We start from the raw sequence: 18,543 nt of genomic DNA on the forward strand, positions 1-18,543 counted from the left end.
GAATATAAGAAAACTATCATTCCTTGTCTACTTTTCCAATATTTTTGTATTTCCTAATTTTTTTTTGGCATATACACGGAGTATATCACAAACATTTGTCAGGACAATTTTAACGAAAATCAATCTCATACATAAAATACGAATACCTATTTTCTCAATTTTTAGTGACTTTTTTGTGAGAAATTTTTTTAAAAAGTTAACTTTATTTTTAATTTAATTTTTATTTATCATAATTATTTACAAATTAAATTATAATATTTTAAATAAATAAAAATGATTTTATGCTATAATATAAATTATATATCATAAACTTAAAATATAACTTATATATTAAAAATATCTTTATTCAGCATTTAAATATAATTTATATATTTAAATATAATATTTATTTATATACATAATGTATTTAAATTTTAATTATATAATAAATATTTAACATATTCATTACACATGTACTAAAATATTAACTAATTCTTTTAGTTGTATTCTCTTTTCGAGACTAAAATTTGAAACTTTTATTTGATAAATTTAAGTATAATTTTACCTAAATCAATATATAATGTTGTTATATATGTTATATCCTTTTTAATATTAATTATACTAGTATATACAATCAATAATTATTAATTATTAATTATAGCATAATTGTGCGATATATAATACCTTTAACATATTTTATCACAAACTACAAATTAACTTTAATCAATCAACTGAATTATTTAATTTGATTCAATTGATTGATTTAACGTACTATTCTACTCATATATGAAAATTATTAATAAATAATTTTCCTAATAATCAATAATATATAAAATGTATGTAATAACATTCATTTTTTCATATTAACACTGAGCCCAAATTAATTAATTAAATCATTTAAATTATGCTTATTTGCAACAATTATTTACGTAAATCATTAATAAATTAATTTATTTTTAAAAAAATATTTTAAGTAATAAATAATAATAATAATAATATAAAATTATGCTAACTTTAACTTGAGTTACATCCACATCTTTAATCTATCTCTTTATAATTTTATTAATAAAATAATATTCACTTGTTACTTATCAGAATATTTATTTCTTGAATTTTCTTTTCAATTTCTAAAAAAATCATATATTTTCATAATCATTAATGAATAAAAATATAAAAATAAAATTAACACTTTATAAAAATCATAAAGGATTTTATAAAATAAATGACCATTTTCTTTTAAGGTGAATCTTAGACGAGTACAATGAAAAACAAGTAGACAACTTTTGATAATGACCAAAGAAAGAGAAAGTACGATATGATTAAAGTTAAATTATACTTTTAATTTTTTTATTTTTAAAATTTATTTATCTTTTATTTTTTAAAATATTCACTTTAATTTTTTAATTTTAAAAGATAAAAAAACTACAACTTATTATATATATATATATTATAGAAAGATTTATAATTATCCATAATAAATTAACACAATAGCTATAGATTTGACTCTCCTTTCTTCTTTGCGCACTTTCCTGGCAGAATAATGTCATCTTTGAAAATTTGATAATTAAGTTACATAGTTACATCATTAATTTAGATATGATACATGTCATAAATAATGAATTTTATAAAGTAAAAGTCATATCCTAAACGCTTTTGCTAGTAACTTAGAAAACTGACCGCGAGGAACATCAGTCTATGCTTTCCCATTAAATAATAATAATAAAATTATAGCACGCAGTTATCTGAATTTAGTCCGAACAATTTTTAAGAGTAATAAATAAATGTTGTTTCGTCGATAAAAAAAAATTCTATTAAAAATAATCAGTCTGATTTACTTTTTTTTTACAAAATTAATCATCAATAAAATTAACAAATATTTTATACTAAAAAAGACTAATAATGTAATTGATATGTCATACGGGTGCATTTTTCTTATTTCCTCAAGAAAAAAATGTAAGCAGAGATATACAGGAGCAGCTAAGTCAACCAAATGTGGGGCAAGTTAAATAATCTTTTTTTTTTTTTTTCCCTCACAATCTACTGAAGCCGTGATCAAAATAAATACAAGAATCTTATTCTTCATGAAGACCCGCATTAAAGAGAATGAGCGAGGTCTTGTGCCCGATTAGTCATTTTTATATTTTTCGTCCCTTATATTATGTATTAATTTAATTTCATAATAATTAATTAAATCAATTTAATCTCACATTTTTAAAATATATTTTAATTTTAATTTTTTTATTTTTTCTGTTTAAATACTTAACAGATTTGAAATATGTCATGATATATGATGACATGACATGTATTATGCTATCATATCACATGTCAGGCCATGTGTCATGTCACATAACATGATAGCATGACATGTAGTATGTTATGTGTCACATCCGTTAAATATTTAAACGGAAGAAATAATCAAATATTGAGATACATTTTAAAGATGTAAGATTAAATTAATTTAATTAATTAAAGTTAGACTTAATTGACACTAATAAATAATATAAGGGACTAAAATTATATTTTTGCCTTTTTATTATTACTAGAAAGTGTAATCATCTCTCACCAAATTGTCCTATTTAAGAATAAATCTAGGTTAAATGATTTATTAAAAACGCAAGTGATCCAATCTTATTTCATATTTATATTTCTAGCACGAAACTCTTTCTTTCTTAAGTTACGAACACGTTCGTGGAGAGTTAGCGTTCCCATTAGTTACTTGCTGAATTGTCGATTGAGTTGTGCGATGAATTCATCCGACAAGGCCTAGATGCATGCATCCAAGTATCTCACAGATGGGATGTGAGGGGGTAGATCAAATCATCTAAAGTCTAAAGATTCAATTCTAGGTTGTTCTAACTGAAAAAGCTCGATGAGTCACCGACCAAGTTTTACACGTGTCCCAAGAGTCATGAGCCAAGATGGCTTGATTAGCCCACTCTCTTGATCACCGACCGAGTGGTTCAAATCCTAAGGATCTTTACTCTCTCTACCATAAAATTAAACTTGAGTGTATATATGACACTCTACTTCCTTCGTACCGAAGCATGCAACGCACTCCACTCAAGTAAAGCCAAGTCGCTATGAAGTTGATATGTAAATAACTATCAATAGTGACGGTCTAATATCACATACCAGAGCCTGAGCCAGGCAAAAACAGAGAATAATTAATTACATATTTGTATGATAATAATATGCATGGACGTTAATTGAGTCCCTTTCATCTTCGTTGAAAGCAGGGAGCGTAGACATCTCTTGCAAGATGCAAACACTTTGTTCGGATAATTATACTATCTGACAAAGTTAAATTCTGTTAGCTAAAGTGTATTTTCTTAGCGTGAAATAAAGTGAATAATATTATTTTAAATAATTAATTATAAAATAATAAAATTATATCCTTTTTTGATAATTAGAGTTATCAAAATTAGTGTAACTAGATGACTTAGTGGACCAAACTAAACTTAATTGGACTCTTCATTTTTAGGTCATTCAAAAATATAAAGTTATTTTGAGTTAATTTGACGAGTTAAACAAGTTAAATTGAGATGTGAAAATGTTGAAGGAAAAGTTACGAATCTTATTTGACATGTTTTTTTAATTGTTCTCTTGTAAGAATATATGTTTATGAAAAAAAGAAAAAAAAAAAAGAGAGGCTAATTTGACTCAACCTTTCAAGCAAGACATATCAAACAAATTGTAATCGATATGAAGTTCGACCTAACCCATTTTTCAAACTTTGGTCCATTGAGTTGGTGTAGCAACCCATTTCCAGTATTCTTCTAAAAATGTTATTGTATATGATGATCTAATGATTCTTTGAAGTTATTGGATAGATAAATCATGACAAGACAATTATAGGATGCTCAAATTTCATGGTATGTCTCCTATTACTATGTTTTATTTAAGGAAAATACATTGATAGGCTCCTAAACTTTTTTTATACAAAGTGTGTTCATGGACATGATTGCATGTGGTTTGCAGAGTTGTGGTCGATAACCCATAAATCATAAATGTCTTGGTTTTTGTTTAAGTAATTTGTACGTAGAATAATTAGATGAAATTTTCTCCCGGATAAGTGAGGAAAGTTAATGTTATTAATTATTGTTGCCTTGTTGGGTTGGACAAGCCCAGAAATACTTGCGGTGGGGATTAAGTGGGAGGCCGAGATTCTTTCAAAAACGAGTGGCTACGCAGACAATTCACATGCTTTTTGTTGACGTTCTTCCCACCACAATAAATTACTAATTTATGATGCAAAAAAAGATACGTTTTTCCATTTTTTATTTATTATTTCTACGATCGATATGTCTAACTTTTTATTTTAATTAATAAAAAATTATAATAACAGTAATGATAATAAATTTAAGTTTTTACATATTACTTTAACTTCTTACGATTTAGTAGATCTTAATAGTTTAATTAAAAAAAATATCAGCATATTATAGGGGTATTTTAAATTTAAATAAATTTATAAAAAAAAATTAATTACTTTCATCATTAACTATCCTGTTATCACGAGTATTAATAAATTAAAGAGATAAGGATATCAAAATTAAAAATGAAATTATGAAAACAAATTATTAAAATCAAGACATCAACTTTATTGATACTGTAGTAGGGAAAAGTCATTCGCGGCTCTCTGTTTTAAAAAGAAAATAAAAAGTGAAAATTATATATTAATAAATTGTTAATCAAAGAATGTCGATAATTTGTAGAATAATATAACAAATAGTTAGAAGAAAGAAATGTGTTCCCAAAAAAATCTTGTCATTATTATAATTATAGATTATATACTAAAATTTACAATTTAAATAATAAATATTAATTCAACTTAAGATTAATTAAAATTATAACAATCTTTAAATTTAGTGTATCTAAAAAATATCTTAAATTTAGTGTTAAAATTTAAATTAATCTAAAGTTTAAAATTGAAATTTAATTTAAGAAATACTATTTAATTATAATGATAAAATTATAAATAAAAAATAAAATAAAATGCTTATATATATGAATAAGAATAGTACTCCTGTTCCGATTTCCAAATCGTAATTATGTCTTTCCTGGGCCCCCAAAGGAGATTTGGTAGGTCAAGTTGTTATAGTTGAAGAACGTAATTGACTTGACTTTCTTTATTATAATTTTTTATATCCAAATGTTATATTACTTCTTTATTAAGAAAAAAATATTCTTTTCATTTACTCACTCCTGTTATTGTATATTTCTCTAACTATTCTTTATATGTCTTTCCTTATTTTTATTTTTTATTTTTTGATTTTTTTTTCAAAAATATAGATATTCACCGACTCATTTTTATTACCTTTTAATTTTTTTTTGTCTTAGCTTCAACATTTTTTAAATTCTATTTTTTTTATTTTATCTTCAATATTGCATATATTGGTACAAGATTAAAAATTTTCTTATAATATAATCCATCTATTTTACAATGAATTATTGATTAGAAATAATATTTTTTTATAGTATTATCGTTATGAAGTTGTAATTTCTGATTTTTATGTCATACATCCGAAAAATATTTTTTAAAAAAAGTAAAAATATGTTTTTGAAAAAAAGAATAAAAGTATGTCATTTTTTATTGACAAACTTAAAATGTATAACATGTTACCCAAAAAGAAGTTACATGAAACAAAAATGATAGAGATTATCATTTAAATTGTCTAAAGCAAACTTATATACGTATATGCATTAGGACTTGTGATGTTTCACAACAACAAGAATATAAAATTTTATCAATAATTAAGAGCTATTGAAAGTTTAATGGTATAATCTTATCAAGGTTGTAGCAAATTTCATCAAGCATGCATGTCCGATAAACTTTGTTTTCCCATGAAACTTAAATTCTTGGAGAATTTGACTTCAAAACGGGCCAACACATCTCATGCTCTTGTTAGAGAAAAAACACATTTAACTTGTTAGAAAAAGGCATAACCATCTTTTAAGGTGTAACTAACTATCAATTAAATAGTATATATATGAACTCAAGAAATAAATGGTACAGAGATATAATTCTATCCTTATATTAAATGGTTTGAAATTACCTAAATTTTATGAATTATTATAGTTAACCTTGTATCAGGAATTTACATGAAACTTCCGGATGAGACTTTAAGGCCTAGAATGCGTTGAGCCCACCAGACCCACACACACCTCTATAAGAGATTAATAATGATTTTTTCATTTAATAATTTTTTTAACTGAAAGTAGGTATAGTTTAAACATGGATACAAACTGTATATTTGATTTGTTCTTAGCACACATTCAGATTTATGTTAAGATCAATCTATACATTTTTTGTCGTTCCAATTCACCGAAGTTTGAGGCTTCCAAAAGTTTAAAGAAAATAGATTATTATTGTTAATGTGAAATAGTTTGTGTTTTATAATGTTATATGATTACAAATAATTGTTTATGATAAATTTGTTGATTCTTAAAGTAAATAGTTAAAAAATTATATCAACAATAACTTTTTATTGGTTACCTGTGAAAGTATTTTATATTATATGTATATGATTATTAATCTCTAAAGAAATGCTTAAAATATGAGAAGTTTTTTTTTTATCAAAAAATTATGATTTCAAAAATCATGAATTACAATAATCATGGTTCTTGAAAATAATTATCTAAAATTTAAATTTTATTATTGAGTATGAAATAAATTACATTAGATGAAAAATATTTACTCTATAATTTATATGTATTTATGGTTCTTGATGAAAATTAATCATTATTTTTTATGATATTTCATGATTATATTATGATTAAATAAATAAAATAAAATAAAAATTAGTCATACTCTAGAAGGTTTTACCAAATATTTGCTGAAAAACTAAAAAAAAAAAATCCTTTCTAACGATTGTGCGCTGAAGTTATACCAAATATTCTTGAAAAATGTTGAGCCAAACACTAGAAGGTTTGTTGTCTGGTGAATTTGGTTAGAAGATATTGCGTTAGGCCTAATATTCTGCACATATACTTGACTCCTTCATTTGGTTTGATTATTCTCTGCCAAAATGACGATGGGAGAGGAATTCATGCATGCATGCCATAACCCCATAACCTGAAGGAGTGAAGCAAATACATTACAAATGAAAGGTCGTTTCATTTTCCACAGACCACTATCGAATGCAAATCACTATCATTTATACTTTATAGCTTACATGATGTAGACCAATTTTAGAAGTTGTAGCTTTTCCCAACCACGCCACATATTTTGCTCTTAATTTTCCAAGCTTTTTATCCGTTTTTATATAACTAAGTTTTAGGCTTCATTTATGTTATTGGAATACTCTAACGGACATTGCATATATAATTAATAGTGGAAAATGAGACTTTTATGTCATCTCTTTCTCATCAGACATAATAAAAACTGACGTAAAAAAGATGCGGTGACATTTTTGTAATTTTTGTGAACTTTTTCACGTCAGACCCTACCAAATTCGACGTAAAAAAAAGTAGCGAGATTGAATAAGAAGAGTGCATGGGAGGCACACGCACGCACTCACTTAGATCTCATCACTTTTCTATATTCTTCTCTATATAAACTCTCTCCCTCTCCTTTGTTGCTGAATCGTTTTTTCTGTCTTCTGCAGAGTGGGGTAACTCTGCGTTACTCGTTCGCACACTGTTACAGCTCAGGTATGAATTAGGGTTTCGCTAACACCTTTTTGCTTCGTATTGCTATTGTGACTATTTGTTTTATTCGGTCTTTTGGTTGTTCTATTTGTTTGGGTTGTTAGCCTTTTCTTCTGGATTGTTCAAGCAGAACGACCCGTTCTCCAAGCAGTACGACTCGTTCTCTAAGCAGAATGACTCGTTTTCCAAGCATAATGGCTTGTTCTGCTTGCACTTGTTATGTTTTTTTTGTTTACAACTTTTTTACGTCAAATCTTGGCAATGTCCGACATAAATTTATGTCAATTTTTAAAACTGGACTGTCCAGGTCGTAATCCGACTAGCACATCGTCTAGGCAAAAACCCGACTAGCACATCGTCTAGGCAAAAAACCACCGACTAGCACATCGTCTAGGTAAAAACCCGACCAGCACATTGTCTAGGTAAAGACCCGACTGGACCTTCTACTCGTCTAACTCCCGACTGGACCGTCACGGGGTGTGGCGACTCGGCTATAACGCCAAATTACATGCACCCGAGAGGGGATACGCCTTTTTTCCCGATAGGTCCTCTTGTAAAGGCATTCTCGGAAAAATACCGATTTGGAAAACAACCACTCACTCCCTTGGCTTCAGGATAAGAGCGGTTAAGGAGAATCCCAAAAATCGCGGGGTCCACGAAGCCCATAAACACAAAAGTATAAAACCTAGAACCCTAGAGCTAGGACGACAGATGACACTTTTGAATGCTCTGGCTTCGCGGCTTGACCTAGAGAAAACCCTAGTTCGTCCCGTAAAGTCGGAACATTTTGGCGCCCACCGTGGGGCCACGGTAAAACTTTTCCTACGCCCCAAGAAATACAGAAAGACCTACACTTTACCATGGCGAGAGGCGGCAACAACAGCAATTCACAACCCCCTACCATGGAGGAGATGATGGCCATGATCAATGGCCTACGGGAGGATAATGCACGATCCAGGGAGAGAGAGGAGGCCATTCAGCGCGAAAACGAGGAGATCAGGAGGCGAGCGGATGAGTTACAGGCCAGGATAGAAGCCAACACCAGAGCGTTGGAGGAGGATGTCATGCAGGAAGTCCCAAGGGATTTTCGGCCTTTCTCGGAGGCCATAGAGGCTGAGGCCATCCCCAGGGATCATCGGATACCGCAGGTCGAACCTTTCGATGGATCACAGGATCCCAGTCAACATCTAACAGATTTCCGAGCTCAGATGCTGATTTGCGGAGGGAGCATGGAAGTCCGTTGCAAACTGTTCATGGGTACGCTTAAAAAGGCGGCGCTCGATTGGTTTAGTAGCCTCCCCGACCGATCCATCATCGACTTTGACGTTTTCAGTCGGCTGTTTATGGCTCAATTCGCTGCCAATAAGAAGAAGCCACCGATCACGTCGGATTTATTTGACCTTAAGCAGCAACGGGAGGAGTCATTGAAGGATTTTCTGCAGAGATTCAATGAGGTGGCTCTGAAGATAGCATCCTTGGATGAGAGAATGGCGGTCATCGCCTTCCAGAAGGGTTTGCGGTCTGGAGCGTTCGACATTGCGCTCGAGAGAGCTAACTGTCAAACAATGTCGGAGGTAAGGGCTTTTGCTTTAAGCCACATCAAGACGGAAGAAAACCAGATCATAAAGAGGGCAGCCGAGAACCGAGAGGCAGGGGGCAGTAATAAGGAGAGTAACAAGCATCTCCGACCGCGGTCGGACTGGAATAAGCGAAGCGATCGCTACAACGCAAAGGAGGGTAACTATCGGCAGTTCGATCATATCAGTCGCCCAAAGGCCGAATGGTCACGAAGCAAGGAGGAGGAGAAGTTTACGCCACTTAATGTTCCCAGGCGACACATTCTGCATGACGTAAATAGTGCGTCATTATTTGACTTCCCAGAGGCAACTGACCGGCAGTTGGGGCCCTACAAAACTGACTGGTGTGAGTTTCATCGGGCTCATGGACACAAGACGGAGAATTGTTTCGTTCTTGGGAGGCAAATTGAGCGCCTTATCAAGGAGGGTCGGTTGAAAGAGTTTATTGCAGGAAAGAAGGGTGAGAGCTCGTCCGACAGGCGACATAGGCAGGAGGGAGAAGACAACAGGAGAGGAAGACGCGAGGGGAGGTCTCCCCCGAGAGACCCCCCGCAAAAATCTAAGGAGGCTCACCAGCAAGCCATTCATGGAGACTTCAACACCATAGCAGGGGGATTTGCTGGTGGAGGCTCGACTTCTGCGGCAAGGAAGAGGTACTCTCGGTCAGTACTGTCGGTCTCCGAGTTGCCGAGACCCTCCCGATCAGCCATCACGTTCTCGGACGCCGACTTTGAGGGTGTATCTCCCCACGAGGATGACCCCATAGTCGTCTCGGCAATCGTCATGGGGTACAACGTGAAACGAGTGTTAGTGGACCAAGGCAGTTCGGCGGATATAATGTTTTGGGAAGCTTTCGTCGGGATGAAGATTCCGACTGATCGTCTCATGCCGTACGCAGGTACGTTGGTTGGTTTTGCAGGTGATCAGGTAATAGCCAGGGGATACGCCGACTTGGAGACAACGTTCGGCCAGGGAGACAATATGAAAACTGTCACTATCCGATATCTGGTGGTAAACGCTCAATCATCTTACAGCATACTAGTCGGTAGACCAACACTAAATAAGTTGGGAGCGGTCGTCTCCACGCCTCATTTGAAGCTGAAGTACCCTTTGCCCAGCGGAAAGGTGGGTGTCGTCTGCGTCGATCAAGATGTAGCGAGGAAATGCTACGAAGACAGTTTGAGGGCGAGGCGACAACTATATGTGACACAGGTTGATCGGGGTGTTCAGTCAATAGAGTTGGATCCGAGAATGAATCATTTCGATACCCGACCAGCCCCAGCGGAAGATGTAAAGGAGGTTACCCTGGCCGAGGGGAAAATCGTCAAGATTGGTGTATCTCTAAACAAGGAAGACGAGGAAGGTCTAGTCACCGTGCTAAAGAGAAACATATCGGCCTTCGCGTGGAGTGTCGGGGATATGCCGGGCATTGATCCCGATTTCTTATGTCACCACCTCATGGTCGACCCCAAGGCGAAGCCCGTGATCCAGAAAAGGCGAAAGTTTGGAGAAGACAAAAGGAAGGCCATAGTGGAGGAGACGAGAAAATTGATGGCAGCTGGTCATATTCGGGAAATCCAATACCCGACGTGGCTGGCGAACGTAGTGATGGTACGAAAGAGTAATGGAAGTTGGAGGATGTGTACCGACTTCACTGACCTAAACAAAGCTTGCCCGAAAGACTCATACCCACTCCCCAACATAGACTGCCTGGTCGACGGCGCCTCGGGGTACGAGCTGTTAAGTTTCATGGACGCCTACTCCGGTTACAATCAAATCCGAATGCACCCAGCTGATGAGGACAAAACGGCCTTCATAGCCGATCAGGCTACTTGTTGTTACAGGGTCATGCCTTTTGGTTTGAAGAACGCGGGAGCGACATACCAGCGGCTCATGGACAAAGTCCTGGCAAAGCAGCTGGGAAGGAACGTTGAGGCATACGTGGACGATATGGTGGTAAAGTCGGACAGCTTCTCTCGGCATTACGCCGACTTGCAAGAGAGCTTCGACACTTTAGCGCGTTATCAACTCAAGTTGAATCCCGCGAAGTGCTCCTTCGGCGTCCAAGCAGGAAAGTTCCTCGGTTTCCTGCTGACCCATCGTGGTATTGAGGCAAATCCCGAGAAGTGTTCCGCGATCATCAATATGAGAAGTCCGGCGACGGTAAAAGAGGTCCAGCAGTTGACAGGAAGGATGGCTTCCCTCTCTCGGTTCCTCTCCAAGGCGGCGGATAAATCGCTGCCTTTGTTCCAGTGCTTGAGGAAGAACAACCGCTTTGCATGGACAGATGAATGTGAAAAAGCGTTCGGTGAACTCAAACAGTCTCTCACCTCGCCACCAATACTCTCTAAACCGCAAGCCGGTCTCCCTTTACTGATGTATTTGTCGGCATCTGATAGCGCCATCAGTGCAGTCTTAGTACAAGAAAGAGGTAGTTCTCAATTGCCTATTTATTTTATTAGCAGGGTGTTGCAAGGCGCGGAGACTCGTTACCAAAAGATGGAGAAGCTAGCCCTCGCGATACTGGTTACAGCACGCAAACTGAGACATTACTTCCAGAGTTACGAGGTGGTAGTTCGAACAGATCACCCGATTAGGCAAATATTGCAGAAGCCCGACCTGGCAGGAAGGATGATGAAGTGGTCCGTGGAGTTGTCGGAGCATTCCATCAAGTACGAACCGAGAGGAGCAATCAAAGCTCAGGCGCTGGCTGACTTCGTAATGGAACTAACCTCACCAGTGGGGGAAGTTCGAACTGAAGACACACAGTGGATCCTGTCGGTAGATGGAGCCTCGAACCTTGGAGGAAGTGGAGCGGGGATTGTCTTGGAAGGACCGGGAGGAATTTTGTTGGAACAGTCATTGCGATTTGAGTTCCGGGCAAGCAATAACCAGGCCGAGTATGAAGCATTGTTGGCCGGAATGACATTGGCGAAGGAAATGGGGGCGACAAGCTTATCAGCACGAAGTGACTCCCAATTAATCACAGGACAGGTAGCCGGCACCTTCCAAGCAAAGGACCCTCAACTGGCCAAATACCTGGAGAAGGTTAAGCACCTTTCGGAAAATTTCCGAGAATTCACACTTAACCATGTACCACGAGAGCAAAACTCCAGGGCCGACCTGCTCTCCAAGCTTGCAAGCACAAAGAAACCAGGAGCTACTCGGTCAGTCATCCAAGAAACGCTGTCACGGCCGAGCATAAACGAGGCGCAAGGAAATATCCTATTCATCCAGGAAGAGCTAAATTCTTGGATGGCACCATACATTGCATATCTGACTCGGGGGGAACTACCGGAAGACAAAAAGGAGGCATCGTTAGTGCAAAGGGAGTCGGCCAGGTTCGTTGTCATCAACGAAAGGCTGTACCGAAGGGGCTTTAGCTCTCCTCTCCTGAGGTGTTTGACCACGTCGCAAGCGCAGAGGGTGATGGACGAGGTACATAGTGGTATGTGCGGCAGTCATATCGGAGGCCGAGCTCTAGTGTACAAGGTCGCCCGCGCAGGTTACTTCTGGCCATCTTTGAGAAATGACTGCGTCAACTGGGTCCAGAAATGTGATGGATGCCAAAGACATGCTACCCTGCACCATTCCCCCGCCGAGCGACTACATTCGATCCTGTCTCCTTGGCCTTTCCACAAATGGGGGATTGACATTCTCGGTCCATTTCCGATCGCTGTGAGGCAACTGAAATTTTTGATAGTAGCAGTAGACTACTTTAGCAAATGGATCGAGGCGGAACCGGTTGCAACCATCTCAGCAGAAAAGGTCAGAGCATTTCTTTGGAAGAATGTGGTGTGCAGATATGGAGTCCCTCAGATGCTTGTTTCCGATAACGGGACACAGTTTGCAAGCGCGAGAGTTCGTGATTTTTGTAAAGAGGTCGGAATCAGAATGGCATTCACGTCCGTCGAACACCCTCAATCTAACGGCCAGGCCGAGTCGGCCAACAAGGTAATCCTCTCAGGCTTGAAGAAACGTGTACAAGACTCAGGCGCTTCATGGGTGGAAGAGCTTCCCCGAGTACTTTGGTCGTACCACACGACTGTTCACTCAACGACCCAAGATACCCCCTTCAATCTGGTATACGGAACCGACGCCATGATCCCGATTGAAATTGCAGAGCCTTCAGTACGCACTACCGCTTTTTCTGAAGAAGAATCTGACCAGGGAAGACGAATTGATTTAGACCTGATCGAAGAAACAAGAGAAAGAGCAAGAATAAATCAAGTAGCGGCGCAGAGAAGAGCAGCCTTCAAGTACAACACTAAGGTAAACCCAAGAGATTTTGTCGTAGGCGACCTAGTTTTGAGGCGCGCTCAACTTACACAGATGAAAAACAAACTATCGCCTAAATGGGTTGGCCCTTACAAGATTGATGATGTGGTCGGCAAAGGGGCCTACCGACTTAGAACTTTGGATGGAGGCAGGATACCGAGAACGTGGAATGCTGCAAACCTACGCTTCTATTATAGCTAGACTTTTCTCCCCCTTTGTATTAGGTGCACTCTTTTCCTAACTCAGTATTTTTTCCCCGTAAAAATATGAGGGGTTTTTGCTGAGGAGGTTTTTAATGAGGCACCACCCTCCCCAATTCTAATAAATGTCATCTGACTGTTTCCTTTTCATGAGCTTTTTCTCTTTACATGGATAAAAACTCGTGATTGTCGGCAAAAGTCCGACTGGGCGAGTATAAATAACTTGAAGAACTCGTGATTGTCGGCAAAAGTCCGACTGGGCGAGTATAAATAACTCGATTGAAAAAACTCGTGATTGTCGGCAAAAGTCCGACTGGACGAGTATAAATAACTTGAAGAACTCGTGATTGTCGGCAAAAGTCCGACTGGGCGAGTATAAATAACTCGATTGAAAAAACTCGTGATTGTCGGCAAAAGTCCGACTGGGCGAGTATAAATAACTCGATTGAAAAAACTCGTGATTGTCGGCAAAAGTCCGACTGGGCGAGTATAAATAACTCGATTGAAAAAACTCGTGATTGTCGGCAAAAGTCCGACTGGACGAGTATAAATAACTTGAAGAACTCGTGATTGTCGGCAAAAGTCCGACTGGGCGAGTATAAATAACTCGATTGAAAAAACTCGTGATTGTCGGCAAAAGTCCGACTGGACGAGTATAAATAACTTGAAGAACTCGTGATTGTCGGCAAAAGTCCGACTGGGCGAGTATAAATAACTCGATTGAAAAAACTCGTGATTGTCGGCAAAAGTCCGACTGGGCGAGTATAAATAACTCGATTGAAAAAACTCGTGATTGTCGGCAAAAGTCCGACTGGGCGAGTATAAATAACTCGATTGAAAAAACTCGTGATTGTCGGCAAAAGTCCGACTGGACGAGTATAAATAACTTGAAGAACTCGTGATTGTCGGCAAAAGTCCGGCTGGGCGAGTATAAATAACTCGATTGAAAAAACTCGTGATTGTCGGCAAAAGTCCGACGGGGCGAGTATAAATAACTTGAAGAACTCGTGATTGTCGGCAATAGTCCGGCTGGGCGAGTATAAATAACTCGATTGAAAAAACTCGTGATTGTTGGTTAAGTTCCGACTAGGCGAGTATAAATAACCCAGAACGAGCAGTTCACACAAATCAGTGACAACAATGAATCAGTGCTTAGCTGTAGGTTCAAATTACCACGACTACAGCTTAAAGTTTTTATAACAAGAAATGCTTTAGAAGTACTCCTACTTTGAAAATACTGATCGACCACCGATTGCAAGTCATCTGAATCCACGGACCAAGATTAACATCAACCTCGGCCCCCTCGCATGATTAGGGTGGTATATAGGAACGGGTAGTTCAATCAATACATTCAAGTTTAATACTTAGTTTAATTTCTGATGTTTATGGTCGGTATTTGGACGACCAGTATTCTCAACTGTGTTTTTCATTTAAGTAAATTATCGGCGTATTCAGTCGGTATTGGGACGACTAGATAGTTTGAAAGTTGATTCAAACTTGGAGTTTTCTACTTGGCATTTGGACGACTAGGTAATTTTACTCGGTATTTGGACGATTAAACTCGTTGAAATTCAATTTTTAACTTAGAAAAAATACTTGCATCTTTCCGAGTCGGTTTTTTGACGATTAGATAGTTTGAAAGTTGATTCAAACTCGAGGTTTTCTACTCGGCATTTGGACGACTAGGTAAATTTACTCGGTATTTGGACGACTCGGTGATTTTACAGTTATTTACCCTAGTCGGTTTGCTGGCGATTAGACGGAAAATTCAATTTTTAACTTAGAAAAATATTTGCATCTACCCTAGTCGGATTTTTGGCGATTAGATAATTTAGATAGTTGATTCAAACTCGAGGTTGTCTACTCGGCATTTGGACGACTAGGTAATTTTACTCGGTATTTGGACGATTAAACTCGTTGAAATTCAATTTTTAACTTAGAAAAAATACTTGCATCTTTCCGAGTCGGTTTTTTGACGATTAAACTCGTTGAAATTCAATTTTTAACTTAGAAAAAATACTTGCATCTTTCCGAGTCGGTTTTTTGACGATTAGATAGTTTGAAAGTTGATTCAAACTCGAGGTTTTCTACTCGGCATTTGGACGACTAGGTAAATTTACTCGGTATTTGGACGACTCGGTGATTTTACAGTTATTTACCCTAGTCGGTTTGCTGGCGATTAGACGGAAAATTCAATTTTTAACTTAGAAAAATATTTGCATCTACCCTAGTCGGATTTTTGGCGATTAGATAATTTAGATAGTTGATTCAAACTCGAGGTTGTCTACTCGGCATTTGGACGACTAGGTAATTTTACTCGGTATTTGGACGATTAAACTCGTTGAAATTCAATTTTTAACTTAGAAAAAATACTTGCATCTTTCCGAGTCGGTTTTTTGACGATTAGATAGTTTGAAAGTTGATTCAAACTTAGAAAAAATACTTGCATCTTTCCAAGTCGGTTTTTTGGCGATTAAATTCGTTGAAATTCAATTTTTAACTTAGAAATTGTACACAGTATATAAAGAACGAAGCAAGTTCTTGAAACACGAAAGTCAAAATGGTTACACGTTTAAGAAACACGAAATTAAACAAGTGCAAAAAAGACAAGTGCAAAAAGCAGGAAAGTGCAACATAGACTTAATCATCCTCGGGAGGATCCACAAGTTGCCCATCGACAATCTCTTTGAAGTAGCCCATGCCCCCGATATCGAGATCGGTATACAGAATTTTTATTTGGGAAGTCGCCGCGTCGAAGCCTTGAACATATTTCTTCATAGAATCCACCTTTGCGGCTTCAAGGTCATTCTCGAGTTTCTCGACTTCCAGCTTCGCCAAAGACAAGTCGTTCTCGAAGACACTCGCGGCATCGGCTGATTTATCTCGAGCTAGGCGCGTCTCGGCCAACTCGTTCTCCAGCGCCACCTTCTCGGCGAGCCATGCTTGCTTCTCATCTTCGAACGTACGGCGACCTTCCAGTAACCTATCTCGCTCACTAGACACCCACTTGCACTCGGATTTGCTCTTGTTCAAATCATCCTCCAAGGATGTGATCCTTTTCCCCTGCAACTTAGTCTCCCTCACTAAGCCGCGAATTTTGTCCTCGTTGATCAACGAAAGAGCAGAGAGACGATTTGTAAGTGACTCGACCCCCTTGGCAATGGTAAAAGCACTCATTTTTTCCAAGTCGCCTCGGTCGCCCTCCAGCCAGTCGGTATTTCGAAGGTGCGCGCTATGATTGAACTTCTCATCCCAGAAAGAGGGGAGGTCGCTGCGACCAGCCCCATGGTCAACTGGTTCCCAATTTTCGCCAAGACATACACTCACGGTCCTCTCGGCAGATTGAACTTCCGTATCGCCCTTGTCCATCTCCGCGGCTACGACCGTCTCAAGGTTAACTACCGATATAGGTTTGTCGGCTTCGCGGCGACGCTTCTGCGGGTTCTCGCCAGCAGTTCTCGACTTCCCCACTGGACTATCGGTCTCCGCCACCTTCTCGGTCGCCGACTCATCCACCGCAGAAGCTTGGAGCCCCTTTTGTCGTTTCCAGAGTTTCATCATTTCCCGATTGCTCATGCTCGCCATTTTCGCTACAAGACATAAACAAATTATGATAAAAGTACAGGTTTAAACAGACAAAAGGAATTCTCAACATTCAAAGCGACATTATACCTATATATATTTTCAATTCTTGAGGCCTACTCTCTAGGTCTAGGAGTTTCCCAGTGTTGAAAAAGGTTTTCAAATCTTCAATTTTCTTAATGTCGGCCTGATCGCTCTCGGAAAGCTTCTTGGAATCTAGTCCACCAAATGCTATTGTTCCCCGATTCCAATACAAAGGAAACCCTTCGAACACACTCTCATGACCCGGTATACTACGCACTCGGAAAAATGATTTCTTGAAATCCTTGTAGGATGACTGAAACAATGACAACAAACCCCGACCTGACACTCCGCTAACGGACACCCAGCTCGTACGTTTGCTAACCCTACTCTCAAAAAAGTAGAAAAACTTATCTGCAGTCGGAATTATCCCGATCCCCTCACACAAAATCTCAAAACCCCGTACAAAAGCCCAACTATTTGGGTGTAGTTGGGTTGGGGCGACATTCAAAGCTCGAAGTACCCCTTTTTCACAGTCGGTTAGGGGCCATCTCACTCTAATCTTAGAAATGAGAGTGGTGTAACAAAAGGTAAATTTTTCGGTTGGGGGAGGACAAATGCATACTGGTTCCTTATCAACACAAGGCTCACACGCGACCACTTCATCCCCACCCCGGCAAACTACATAGTCTCTACAGAAGCTATCCATGGCTTCGCAGGAATTTATCAAAGATTCGCATTTCAATGCATCATCCTTAACCCATCCATATAATTCCCCATAAATCGCGTTAGCCATTGTGAATATAACCTTAGTTTTAACCTAAAACTTAAAGGCTTGCAAGAAAAATCCACTAAGAGGGTAAAATAAATACGAGCGTACCTAAAGGTTTCCTCTCACAACTCCACCTACCAAAAGAGGGGCACAAAACCACCGCCAGCCGCCGTAGATTAGAACGGAGGAGAAAGCCACCACCGGAGGAAGAAAAGCTATGGAAAGGGAAATGCAAAATTTTAACAACATAAGGGGCCACCCCTATTTATAGCAACGAAGGGCCGTGTGTGAGGAGGTACTCCCAAGAGTCACAACGCGCATGAAAAAATACGCTCAAGAGTCACGAAGCGCGTGGGACGTTTTGGCATTTAATATTTCGTGATAAATGCTGCCACGTGGCACCACCTTTACTAACGCCTCTGCAACGCCGGCTTCGCAATAAATGCATGTCCCACCTCGAGTAAGGTGAAGAGACATGACTTGTCAG

The 18,543-nt window shown here is 37.8% G+C and overlaps 1 protein-coding gene across 1 annotated transcript; it reads left to right on the forward strand.

The window, feature by feature from the left end:
• The first annotated feature begins 8,486 nt into the window (after positions 1 to 8,486).
• LOC145958805 (uncharacterized) lies at positions 8,487 to 13,682 on the forward strand. The gene has a single exon (XM_083076351.1). It carries the CDS (start codon positions 8,487 to 8,489, stop codon positions 13,680 to 13,682), a length of 5,196 nt encoding a protein of 1,731 aa, XP_082932477.1.
• Positions 13,683 to 18,543: the final 4,861 nt, after the last annotated feature.

The sequence above is a fragment of the Cajanus cajan genome, chromosome 6 (genome assembly GCF_000230855.2).
Source record: "Cajanus cajan strain Asha chromosome 6, NIPB_CcT2T_4, whole genome shotgun sequence".
NCBI lineage: Eukaryota > Viridiplantae > Streptophyta > Magnoliopsida > Fabales > Fabaceae > Cajanus > Cajanus cajan.

What these genes read in the sequence shown, in the direction of transcription:
- LOC145958805 (XM_083076351.1), top strand. Translation starts at nt 8,487, where the DNA reads ATGGCGAGAGGCGGCAACAACAGCAATTCACAACCCCCTACCATGGAG.